General features: G+C 41.4%; 2 protein-coding genes and 1 pseudogene across 5 annotated transcripts in view; 2 read left to right on the top strand and 1 right to left on the bottom strand.

The window, feature by feature from the left end:
- Positions 1-4671: 4671 nt before the first annotated feature.
- Positions 4672-11341, bottom strand: LOC309626122 (uncharacterized protein; the record flags this gene model as incomplete). 3 transcript variants are annotated; one of them, XM_082386594.1, is made up of 3 exons in its annotated part: positions 4672-8988; positions 9860-9908; positions 10708-11341. In XM_082386594.1, one exon carries the CDS (start codon positions 11339-11341, stop codon positions 10805-10807), a length of 537 nt encoding a protein of 178 aa, XP_082242720.1. In that variant the 3' UTR covers positions 4672-8988; positions 9860-9908; positions 10708-10804. The 3 variants fall into 3 exon arrangements, with proteins under 3 accessions (XP_082242720.1, XP_082242718.1, XP_082242719.1); XM_082386592.1 differs by having other exon boundaries at positions 9860-11341; XM_082386593.1 differs by lacking the exon at positions 4672-8988 and having other exon boundaries at positions 9123-9908.
- Positions 11142-12650, top strand: part of DR1 (down-regulator of transcription 1) — a 22596-nt gene continuing 21087 nt past the window's right edge. Inside the window, exon 1 of the mRNA XM_082386622.1 lies at positions 11142-12098. Coding sequence (XP_082242748.1) covers positions 11879-12098 — 220 coding nt within the window. The 5' untranslated portion in view covers positions 11142-11878. The remainder of the gene's footprint in view (positions 12099-12650) is intronic.
- Positions 11984-12650, top strand: part of LOC309626170 (protein C19orf12 homolog pseudogene) — a 7590-nt pseudogene continuing 6923 nt past the window's right edge. The window contains exon 1 of the transcript XR_014249693.1: positions 11984-12098. The product of XR_014249693.1 is annotated as a protein C19orf12 homolog pseudogene (transcript). The remainder of the gene's footprint in view (positions 12099-12650) is intronic.

The following is a 12650-nucleotide window of genomic DNA, read 5'->3' as shown; positions in this document are numbered from 1 at the left end:
GGTCACCCCAAGGATATATACATAATTCACTTTTCTTCCCCCACATTCTTCCTAAGACACTTTTAGAGCTATTTTGGTACATTTGATAAATGTTAAAGATAGTTTCCATCAAAAACCAAGATTAAATCCTGTGTGTGAGCCTGACTGAAAAAAGAGCTACATAGTTATTACCAAGAAAACAGTCTGTGAATTGCTTGGGCAGAATCTCTAAAGCCTGTTCTTTTCCCGGTGATCATTTACAGTTAAGAAGACAAACCAGGTAGCAAGGGAATTTAGCTTGAAAAAAAGGCTTATTTTTTTTCCCCCCCTTGAGAGACAAAGTTGATTTTATCTCTTGGCTTATATTACAAAGTATGGTTGTTCTCCAAATCAGGAGGATAATTTTTTTTTTTAATGTTTCTCATTTTCTTCTCTTTAATCATGCTTTCTACAGTGTATAGTGAATATATACCACTCCATCTCCACAGGTCTCTCACTTACCATTTCAGCTACTCTAACTTCCTGTTCTATGACAAGAACTTCTTGATCCATTCCCTCCACTTTTCTTGTAAAATCCTGATTTACGAACTAGAAAACCAGGCAGTACTCTTTCTCTTGGGAGTTTTCCTGATTTCATGCCTGATCCTCGTCTTGCTCCCTTTATTCTTGATTGTTCCAGGCTTGTTTTCTTTCCTGATCTGTCCTCTTCAGCTCCCAATCATGGTTATGTTCCCATATGTCAGTCTTGGTGTTCATAATGCAAGGCGAGGGAGGCAATTGTGTGGACCACACATTCCTGTTCTCATTTTATGGCTTGGTTCAGATCCTTTTAATTGGAAGATCCATGAGCACAGGAATTATGTCCATCCTGTGTTCCACTGTACATGCAGTGCCTACCACAGAATGCTCAATATATTTTTATTAAATTAATAATAGCCACCATTTAATAAATCTACTTGTCAAATGACAGGTATGGTGCTATGCACAAAGGATATGTCCATTTTATAGATGAAAAGACTGAAACTTAGAAAAATTAAATAACTTGTTCTTGGTCACAAGGCTAGTTAAAGCTGAAGAACCACAACATGACTTAATCCCAGGTATGGAAGGCTCACCGTCCACACGCAGTCTCCACACTAACAGTGCAGAAGCAGTAGAACATAAATATGAGGAACGGTTGTTCTGGAGCCAGACAGCATGGGTTTAAATCTTAACTCTGTAGCTTAAGAGTTAATAAACTTTCTGTGCTTCAGCTTCATTATCTGTTAAGTAGAGACCATTTATTGAAAAAACATTCATTGGTTTCCAGTCATTCCACCTCAGAGTTGTTCTCCAATCCGCTACACTGCCTTTGTTTAGTTTGACACAATTGGCGCTGAAGATCACCAAAGGCTTAGACCTCTGCAAATGAAGGCTTAAATTACCCTAGCAGGCAAAGTTCTCAGTCAGCTGAGATATTAGCTACAAGCAAGGAATCTTGTAATGGGTTGTCATACGTATCAGTTATGGCTTCAATAGTAGCGGGAATATATTGCTGGAATATCTGAAGACTGAAAAATTACCCAATTTTTTCCCTTTTAAAATAACTGTCATTGAGACTTCTTTGGTGGTGCAGTGGTTAAGAATCCACCTGCCAATGCAGGGGACACGGATTCGAGCCCTGGTCCTGGAAGATCCCACATGCCACAGAGCAACTTACCCCCTGCGCCACAACTACTGAGCCCGTGTGCTACAGCTACTGAAGCCCGCATGCCTAGAGCCCGTGCTGCGCAACAAAGAGAAGCCACTGCAATGAGAAGCCTGCAGACTGCAACGAACAGTAGCCCCTGATAGCTGCAACTAGAGAAAGCCCGTGCGCAGCAACGAAGGCCCAAAGCAGCCAAAAACAAATGAATAAAGATGAATAAAAATAAAAATAAATAAAAATTTAAAAAATAAATAAAATAAAACAACTGTCACTGTTTTATTCTCCTTCCTTTCTTTCTGTAGCAACCACTGAGACCCCTGGCCCCCAAGTTATTTACAGAGTGTACTGGTAGTGACTAAACTTACCATTTAGTTCTTGGATTGCAAGACCATGAGGACCCACACCTAGATGAGACCTAGAAGAATGGGCACTTTACCTCCAGAGATCAGGACTAAGAGAGCAATAACTCTAGATGTCCTTCCACCAGTTGGATGTACTTTTGGGCATGGAAGAGGGCAAGAGCAGGGGCTGTTGGACTAGAATGGCTGGATCAAGTAGGCTGGAGGTGTTTTTGTCATTGTACATGTGGGGAAAGGCAACTAAATAATAAAATACAATGGATACCTCTTAGGCCAGACACACAGCTCACACTGCCATCGCCCTCCCCAGCACAGGGACAGAACTGCAGCAACAGCCACACATGTGACTTGTAGTCTAGTCATGGCTGAGTGACCTGGGGGTAGATATCTGACCCAAACTGGCCAAACAGACTTGCTCTCCTGGGAAACTGGAATTTTGAACTGAGGTGCGTAGAGATGGGGAGTTGTTTACAGCCCACGAGGAGGACAGTTTATGGATTCCTACTACTGAGTTTCCCTGATTATCCAACAATTACCAACATTCTGTGAGATATACCGGCATCCTTCTGGTAAAGCCAGCTTAACTGGCTAGAGTTGCTATTTGCAACTGGAAGAACCTTAAATACTACACTTCCCTGAATAGCTTTCTCTCATGCTACTCCTTCATATGTTCCTTTCCCTATACCTTCCACCAAAGTATCACAGCTCACCAAGAATGCCATGATGTTCTGTTTAAATGAGCTTTTGTTGTTCCCCTGCATGAAATTCCCTCCCCCTTCTTCCTGAAAACTTTTTCAACGATTACCTCCTCTATGACACTTTGATTTGCAAGATCCTCCACTATGCCCATAGGGCCGGTTACGCCACAATCACGGCACGTAACACACTGCACTGTAGTCCCTGGTTTATTTGCCCATTAGATGGCAAGCTCCTCGATAGAAGGGGTAACTTTCTATATTACTTTATTTCTCCAGTTCCTTGTTACAGTGTCTGGCACATAGGAGACCCACTGAGTAAATGCATAAATGAGTAGACAGTTTCTGCCTCATGAGAACATGCTCAGGCTTACCTGCTGGAAGAATGTGGAAGACAATGGAACCTTTCTAGATCTGATGACAGCTGGTCCCCAAACACAAGAGAGTCCAACCAAAATTAGTAGGGCCATTTACCTCACTCACAGCTGACCCAGAAAATCAGTAAACCCAGCCAATTCCAGAAGAGCTGCCCAACTAACATAGAGATTCCTAAGAAATAATAACTGGTTAGTGTTTTAATCTGCTGACCTTTGGGGTAGCTTGTTAGGCAGCATTTTTTGTGGGAATAAATAATTGGTACAATATTTGTGGGTTAGATTTCACCTGGGGATCACCAACTTAAGAGCTTTGCTAGCTAAACAAAAGAGTTAAAATCCAAGGACTGCTTTTTCAAGTCACATTGTGAATGTGAAGAATGGATACATTTATAAATCAATAGAAAAATAAATTTCTCACTACTTGTTAATATGACATTAAAAAAACTAGATTAAGATTTTTTTTTCAAACTTTAAAGGAAAAATCAAAAGTAAAATCACCAATAATTTCTCTATTCCAACACAAGTGTTAATTTTTGAATGTTTCTCTTCAGCTTTTATCCATTTACATATGTATTTTTATATAGTTCTAATAACAATAGTTATATTTTGCTTTAATATTCAAGGGAAAGTGCTAATTCATACATAATAATTTTAACACCTACATAATAACTCTTCAAACATATATACTATATTATTTCTGTATTATTTTAGACTACTTTTTTTTCCCTATTATCAAGAAGATATCAGAAGAGTAAAAAGAGAAGGGAAAGTGTCATCTATAATTTCACCTCCCAGAATCAAAGGAAAAGACTTTCTGATATTTGTCTTCATTTTTTTCTGTACATTAAAAAAAGTGGAGTCATAAACTTTTTTTCCCTACTGAACAATATCATAAGCATTTTCCCATAAAAAAAAAAAAAAGAAAAGATGGCAAAATACAGCTTTTTTCTTTATTTGGTATTATTGCTTTAGGTATGAAGGCCGGGATGGTGTCTTTCTTATTTACTGCCAATGCAGTTATATCCCAAGTACCTAGCAAAGTGTATGATAGACACCCAATAAACATTCACTGAATGAACGCAACGCATGAATGAATAATGGGATTTACATAAGTAGGCTTCCTAGTTTCATGTGCTTCAAATGCTTTTTAAATTAGCACAATTGAATTGTATTCAAAAGTCATATCATTTGAAAGAAAAACTTATTTGCATCACATCTTAAATTTATCACCTATAGACAAAGGAATTTGTTATTCACCTTAAAAATCCTGAGTTAGGGGCTTCCCTGGTGGCACAGTGGTTGAGAATCTGCCTGCCAATGCGGGAGACACGGGTTCGAGCCCTGGTCTGGGAAGATCCCACATGCCACGGAGCAACTGGGCCCGTGAGCCACAATTACTGAGCCTGCGCGTCTGGAGCCCATGCTCCGCAACAAGAGAGGCCGCGATAGTGAGAGGCCCGCGCACCGCGATGAAGAGTGGCCCCCGCTTGCCACAACTAGAGAAAGCCCTCGCACAGAAACGAAGACCCAACACAGCCAAAAATAAATAAATAAATAAATTTAAAAAAAAAAATCCTGAGTTAGTTACAAAGTTGACCCATAGAGTAGACAAAAGAAGGAATTCCAAGTTTTTTATTTATGAATTGCTTGTACAAATATCACTAGATGAACACCATCTATTCTCAGTTCTTATTCCCCTCTCTGCAACTCTTGACACTTTTGGCTACTTCTTTCTTAAACTCTGTCATGTATCAGTTTATGTGACAGTGAATTTATACAACTTTCTTGCTACTTCTTTGACCCCTCTTTTGCCCTTGCCAGTGGTCATCCTCTAACGATATCCTTTCTCCTTTGGTCGTCTCCTTTTGTGATCACTGTCTATAATAACTCACTTATAATTTTGCCTTCAGCCTCTCCTCTCTGTGAAACATGCCCAGATCTGTATATCTAATCCTGATCACTCTATTTGTGCCTTTTCAATCTCATCTACCTCCATTTCCTGAAGACCTTATTTTGCTTGTATTTTCAATCTACACCTCTTTTCCTTTGAATTACATGTGTCTCCTAGTCTTTGCAATTTTTCCTTGACCCAGCTTTTCCCCCAAGCTGTCATCCCATTGCCCCTTTCCCTTTACCACCCAACTTTTGGAAAGTGTACTCTGTGCTCCTTGGCTCCAGTTCTTTCCCTCATTCCTCTCCGTAGGAGAGGAAGTCAACATGCAACTGTTTGCATGTTGACTTCTGCTTTCGCCTATTGACCTTTCACTTCAGTGATTGTTTGATCCCCTTCCAACAATGCCTCTCTGTGGCATCTCACACCCTTCCACTTCTCCCCTCGTGGTTTCCTTTGCACTATGCTTTTTTGGTTTCTATCAAGTCTTCCCTGACATACTTTCTTCTTTTTGTCTTTGGACTTCTTTTTTACTCTACTATCCTTAAAGGTCCGCATTCACTTCCAGAGTTAACAAATATTTACTGAGTGCCTATCATGTGCCAGGAACTGTGCAGCCCCAGGGATGCAGGGATGAACAAACCAGATGCTCACTGGCTCTGTAGTACTTACGTTTCCTTCCTCACTTGCAGATGCAATTAGAAGCAAAATCCTATAATTTGTTTCCAAATAACTCTGATTTGTTCCATCTTATTATCACTAAACTCTCTTTGTTCAGGTCTACATCATTATCAACTTGTTTTTGCAGCAGCCTAATAACTAATAACTAGTGTCCTCGTCTCTATTCCAGTCTATCCCACATATTGTCCCAGACTAATCTTTTTAAACATTTATGTCATCCCCCTTAAAAAATGTTCACTCGCTCTTTCCACTGGCTGCAAAAGACACACTAGACTCCTTAAAATGATGTTGGAAAGACCTGAGGCTTTGGAGTCAGAAAGCTTGGGTTGTATTCCCAATCTGCCAATTACTCACTCTGTGACCTTAAATAACCTTGCTGCATTTTGATTTTCCCACCTATAAGATGGGATTAATGACTAGTAATAAGGACCAAATACACATGAAAGTGCTTTATATTTTTAAAGTGCTAAAATTAATATAACTTTTTTCTTAGTTTGTTTAGAGATAGTTACCATATTGATACTAGCCTAAGCTTCAGAGTTAAACAACAACCTGGTTTCAAATTCAGCTTTATTACTCATTATCTATGAGACTTTGAACAAATTAGTACACCTCTCTAAAACTCTCTTCCCACCTGTCAAAACACTCATTTTGTATGGCTGTCTGAAAATTAAATGAAATAGTGAATGTGAAAACTTCCAGCACGGTGTGTAATTTATAATAGGCACTGATTGATTATCTTTTGGGCCTAATTTACTTTTCCTGCAGCATATCCCACTATACCACTTCACAAACCCTACCACTCCAGGCTACTTGATTTTCTCAATTCATATGATGTACTTTTGTGTTTCTTCTTCAGCTGCATACTCTTTCCTTCTCTATTAAAATTCTGCTCAAGTCTTCAAGGCTCAGTTAAAATGTTGTCTTCCCTAAAGCCCTGTGTATCTCACAACTGGTGTGTTAATCTCTCCTTCCTCTGTACACCCTTAGCTTGTCTGTTGATTAGAGTACTATTTTTTCAATCTGGTTTATATTCTGATTCTCCCAACAGACTGTAGGGGCCTTGGAAACAAGGAGGATGTTGTATGTTGTATGTTTATTTCTCTCACATTATACTTACGACAGTAGACACTCAGTTATTGAATGAATGTAGAATCGGATGCTGTCTTTCTCTTTCTACTGCCTACAGGACATCACTTGCTTAAATGCCTACTGTTGCCTCAAACCCAAACATGTGCAAAAGCAAGCACACCTTCCCTAAACTGCTCCCTTTCAATTTTGCTGTTTTTGATACTACCCTAATCCCTAGTCTCAGTTTCTGAGGCTAAAAATCTTAGAATTGTATTTGATCGATCTGTTTCCTTGACCACCTAGGAGCCAAACTACCAGGTTCTTCCAACTCTTTCTGTGAAATAGTTCTTGGATTCATCTTTCTTTATTCCATTCCTAGGATTATCAATCATTATTTTTAACAACTATCACCATTTATTGAGCATTTAAGTTCTGGGCTAAATACTTTGTATACATTATGTCATTAGATCTTTAACACCTCTGTGAAGCAGTTACTCTTACTCTTATTTTACAGATGAGAAAAATCGAGACACAGCTTACATACTTTGCCCAAGGTTACAGTTAATTAAGTGGCAGAGTGGGGATCAAACCCAGATGTGAAGCCAAAGCCTAGAGCTGGACTCTTTCAAGTTGTGTAGAACAAAAATAGGATTTTTAGAAGAGTATTATGAAGATATATAGGAAGTAAACAAGCACAGGAAACTGCTTCATGGACGTGTACTGTCTTTTTCGAAAGCAGAATACACCCACACTCTAGCGATCTAGTTATTTTGGGGAGCTCTCTGACATCAGCATTTGAGGCCCTAAGGCTTCTCTCCATGCTTCTGTTGCCCTTGTTACAACTGATTGACTTCTCTCCTCTCCCTCTACCTCTTGGCTTCTATTACTTCGTGACTTCTGCTGCCTCCTATGTTTGGCTATCTTACTTTTCTCTCACTATTGGGCAACACAAACCCTTTACTCCAATTAAGGCAATCTCCTCATTGTTTCCAGAACGATTTCTGTCTCCACAACTTCACGTTGTTACTTTGAACACAAATACTTTGTTCTTTTCTACCTCAAAATATAGTCAAAAGCCTGTACTTCAAAGTTCCTTCATTACTTATTCTCAACAGTTCCAATGGATTTTTGAGTGGTTACTATGTGTTAAGTCTTCTTGCTGACCCATGATGAACCAGTAACATGAGCAAGAAATAAACCCTTTGAGATTTGGGGGTTATTTGTTCTTGCAACATAATCTAGCCTATCCTGACTGATCTACTGACTTCAGGGAAATAATTTAGCTTTACCAAGTTTTACTTTCCTTATATGTAAAATAGAGATTAAAACAGTATCTATCAAATAAGGTTGCTCTGAGGATTAAATGAGGGAATACAGGTAAAAGTATGTGGGTAAAATACAGGTAGAGGTACTTAGCACAGTGCTAAGCACAAAAGAAGTATACAAATGTTACTTAAAATTTTTGAATTATCACCAGCTAGCAATTGGTGTGTTAGTAATAACAAATGAGCATAATGGAGAGTATTGTTTGCTTTTTCAAATGTTAACTTCAAATTACATATGGTATAATATTCTTGTCAGTAATTTTAGTTGAAAACCTAGGCATCTACAAATTAACATTTTAAGATAACTACTATAGAGTTAGCCTAACTCATCATAAGAAACAGCTTTTCTTCTTTTCATATCATCAATTTTTGGATACCATGAAAAAAATAACATTTCATATATATGCATTCTCTCTAAAACCTTTAAACCTTATTAAAGAGATGTTATCCTTGTTTTCAAAAGCCCAGTTATAATAGGGATATATTGTTCTATAAATAACTATTTAAATTTGGGGTCCAGATGAGCATATTTCATGATATATTGAAACGGAGCAGGACCCTATGGTCTATGTCCCCCATGTCCTCAGCTTGCCTTTTGTCTGCGGAAAAACTTTAGCCAAATAATAACTTTAGTCAGAGAAGTGAGAAAATGCAGAAACAAAGGAAAACAGTCAAAGGAGACCAAATAATAATAGTTTAGTCATTGAGCATAGTCAAGGGCCTTTAGTTCCTTCTCAAGGGCTAGAGAGAATATTCTGAGCCGTATCCTGTGAGCTGTCTTACAGATGCTGAAACCCCACCAGGTAGAAGAAGTTAACTACATGATGACCAGACTGTAGCCATGACATAAGCTGCCACAATTCCAAGAACTGGCCTCAAGGAAATGGGAACGAACCGACCATGGAACTGAAGATCAACTGTACCTAAAAAAACCAAGATGATGCTGGTCAGACCACCACATGGCCAATTTCAAGATAACTGTCAGAGCTGACTGTACTGTTTCTGCATTAGCCCTCTCCCTCAACCTATAAAAGCTCTTGCTCACTAGTTGTAGGAGGGGGGGGGGAGTCGGTCTTTGGACAGGCGTCCGCCCTCCAACCTCCCCGCACCCCCTTTTCCGGCATCCAAAATAAAGCCAACTTTCCTGTCCACCAAGCTTGCCTCTTTATTGGCTTTTGAGCGGCAAGCAGCCAGACCCCACTTTCAGTTACAATATCATCCTACTATTTATATTTAATTAAATTTTCTCTCAGCCATATTATGTATGGTTTATTATTAGTTGAAGACTGCCCAGACCTGGTAAAGATGACAATCATAAACACATCTGTATAATAATTCATAATGTTAAAAGTGCTTTTGCGTAGTCTCATTTGACTTTGAATCTTCTGAGTTATATATTATTTCCACTTCTAGTTGAAGAAAAGGAGACTTGGACAGTGGCCTGTCTAAAGTAACAAAAAACTGGGACTGGAACTTAGGTTCCTTTACTACACATTTCTTGCTTATGCTACCACAGAACCCTGTAGTGATAAACCATTACTGGAATAACAACACATATGCTCTACTGATTTATGTATCATAACTCTATAAGCCTATGTAGCATAAATGTTACATGAACAAGTGTAACTATCATTATTACATTTTTTCAGGAATGATAATATTTGGGTCAGTGATAATAATGTGATAATTTGGGGGACATTTTTTGCTAGCTAGCTTTTTCAGTCTGACAAACTTGGTAAGGCTGAGATAAATTTAGACACTATAACTCTTTAAATTAACAGTAAACTGACTTACAAAAACACTTAGAGAGCCAACATCTGCGCCAACACATTCCTTCACATTCCTATTTTGAAGAAAATTTAAAATATATTGTTTTATCAAAGAAATTTTGTTTTGACTAAACTTAGGAACACTGAAAAACAAGTGTCTACACTTAAGAAATTAAAGAACCTGCAAGTGTACTGGAGAAAACGCTAAATGAAAAAAAAAAAAAGTGTAATTAAGTAAGGTCTCCTCAAGGTGCCACATCTAGGGTCTTAAACCGAAATAAAAAACTTTAAAACATTTCAAACAAGCCAGCTGCTGCCAATGTATGGAAAACAAAGTAACCCATTAACTAAAGTGCCTAAACTGATTTAAATGGTATCTTGTTACTTTTTAGAAATTGCAACACCCTGTTATTTATAACAGCCTCTTCTTCAAAATGACAGTATGGCAAACTTAGTTTTTAAAAATAATGCAATTTTTGTTAAGAACCTGACACACGTTTGCTTCCCTGGAGAGAAGCAAAAATCAGAGTTAAGATATTTTAACACACTTTTTTTCCGCCTCATCAGAAGCCAGTGTGCAATACACCATGAAAAATGTCTAAGTTGGAACCTTGTAATTTGGCTCATTGTACACTACGCCTTTCCACTACGTTGGATCTTATTTCTAGATTCCAGCTTAGCTATTAGTAGTGGCTGGTAGGGCAAGTCACTTCTCTGAATGTTTCATTTCCCATAAAACCAGAAAATGGGTGGAGGACGATAGAGAGCTTTGAGCTGAATAACGTCTATTAGATATCATCAAAAGCTTTTTCCTCCGGACGATGCAAACCCAGGCACACGGGGTTCTGCTTTGCCCGCGTCCCACTCCCGAGCCTAGGCTTCGTTCCTCTTCCTTTCAACCTCAATTCGGGCTCCTGAAGGTTAGCAAAGAGTTCTTTTAACGAAATCCAGCGCTCCTTTGTCTCCAAACTTAGCTAGGAAAGGATTCCGAGGCCTCAGCTGGCTGGGAGAAGGTAGTGGCGGCGATCCACCCTCGCCGGGCCACCCACCCCAACCCGAGTCTGGCGCCGAAACCCCGGCGCGTGCTTGGGGCTCCCCGGTACCGCGAGGCGCGCGCTCGCCCGGCCACTGTCCCTGGTAAACGGCGGGATGGCAGGACGCGTGCCGGGACAGCGGCAGGCGGAAGCCGCTGGCGGAGAGGACGGGCGGTTCCCGCCAGCACGGGTGGGGGAAGGGCGGCAGCCACACCCGGAAGTCGGTCTGGAAGGGAGGGGGGAACATGTGGGGGCGAGGCTTCCGGTAGCGCAAAGGGTATCGGGAGAGGCTTCCAGCAAACCTTCCCTGGCCTCTGGAGGGACGGACCACCGTTGCCGCGGCTTTGGCTTCTACGATCTGCGTTCGGGCTAAACGGCCACAGCGGCGCCACTGCCGCTCCCCTTGCGCCTGGTTCTGACCGTATTTGTTCCCCGGAGGCCGCCCCGGTTACGGCAGCGGCCGCGGCCGACATGTTGTGAGGCGGCGGCGCGGGTGTCTCAAGGATGGTTTGGCTGAGGCGGCAGCAGCGGCTGCTGGCGGCGGCGGCATTGGCAGCGGGGGCTCCGGCTCTGTAGAGCCCAGCCCGCTGGGTGTCCGCCCTGTACCGCGGCCAGACCAGTGCCCCTGGACCTTGCCTCTGCTCCGGCGCCTTTGGGGAACGGTTAGGCGACAGCGCACGCCCCTCAGAGGAGACACGAAGGGGGTTCTCCAGTGCTCAGATTTCCGGACCACCTAGCCTTCCCCTCTCCGACCTGGGCAGTGCTGTCCCCAGAATCCTCAGCCCCCGCCTTCCCCCAAATTTGCTCCCAGCCTCGCCCTGAATCTTTCACACACGTGGGTGTTCCACGCCCTCTCGAGCCAACCCCTCGCCCCTTAATTTTCTGCACCCTCTTCTCAGAGCGCCCCCCGGATTGCTCTCCGAGGGCAGCCTTTTGAAAAATCTTCGTGGAGCAGTGGACCAGAACTGGGGAGTTTTCAAAAGTCGGGGCGCGAGAGATAGGAAGGTACGATGGCTTCCTCATCTGGGAACGATGATGATCTCACTATACCCAGAGCTGCTATCAATAAGATGATCAAAGAGACTCTCCCCAATGTCCGGGTGGCCAACGATGCCCGGGAGCTGGTGGTGAACTGCTGCACTGAATTCATTCACCTTATTTCTTCTGAAGCCAATGAGATTTGCAATAAATCGGAAAAGAAGACCATCTCGCCAGAGCACGTCATACAAGGTAAGTGGTATGTGTGGGATTTTGTTTCAAAGAGGGGCCGGGGACAGACTGCTAATCGCGTGACCCGTTCATGTCAAAAGCCTTCAGTCCTGTCCCCTGGTTAGTACTGATAACTTAAAAAGCTGCGCGGGCATAGAGGCAGCCGGTACCTTAAAATCCCTGTGTAATATTCTCGTGGTGCTTTTCAAACAGCGAATGCAGGTAAGGGTTGCAAACGATTAGGTCAGCTAACATCCCCCCAAATAAGGTAGTAGCAGCGATCTCAATTTACAGCCAGGTAAGCCCAAGCAACAAGAATTTTGCCTGCCTGAAGTGGAACCTAGACGTGACAACTGAGAAAGTGCCTGCCTAAAGTGGAACCTAGATCATGACAACTGAGAGAGGAACCCAGAAGTTCTGCCTTGGAGAATTAGAATTCAGACCGGAAGTTCAAGCATGAGTGCCACCCGACCTTTTCACCAGTGTAGAGGAAAAGATGAATTTTCAGAACACAAGTAAAAATATTCTTAACGTGCATGTTCAACGTTGTAAAGTTTATTAGTGTTGGATAGA

Source organism: Balaenoptera borealis, assembly GCF_965194805.1.
Source record: "Balaenoptera borealis genome assembly, chromosome: 1".
In the NCBI taxonomy this organism is placed as follows: Eukaryota; Metazoa; Chordata; class Mammalia; order Artiodactyla; family Balaenopteridae; genus Balaenoptera; species Balaenoptera borealis.
This window is presented reverse-complemented; position numbering and strand designations above follow the sequence as displayed.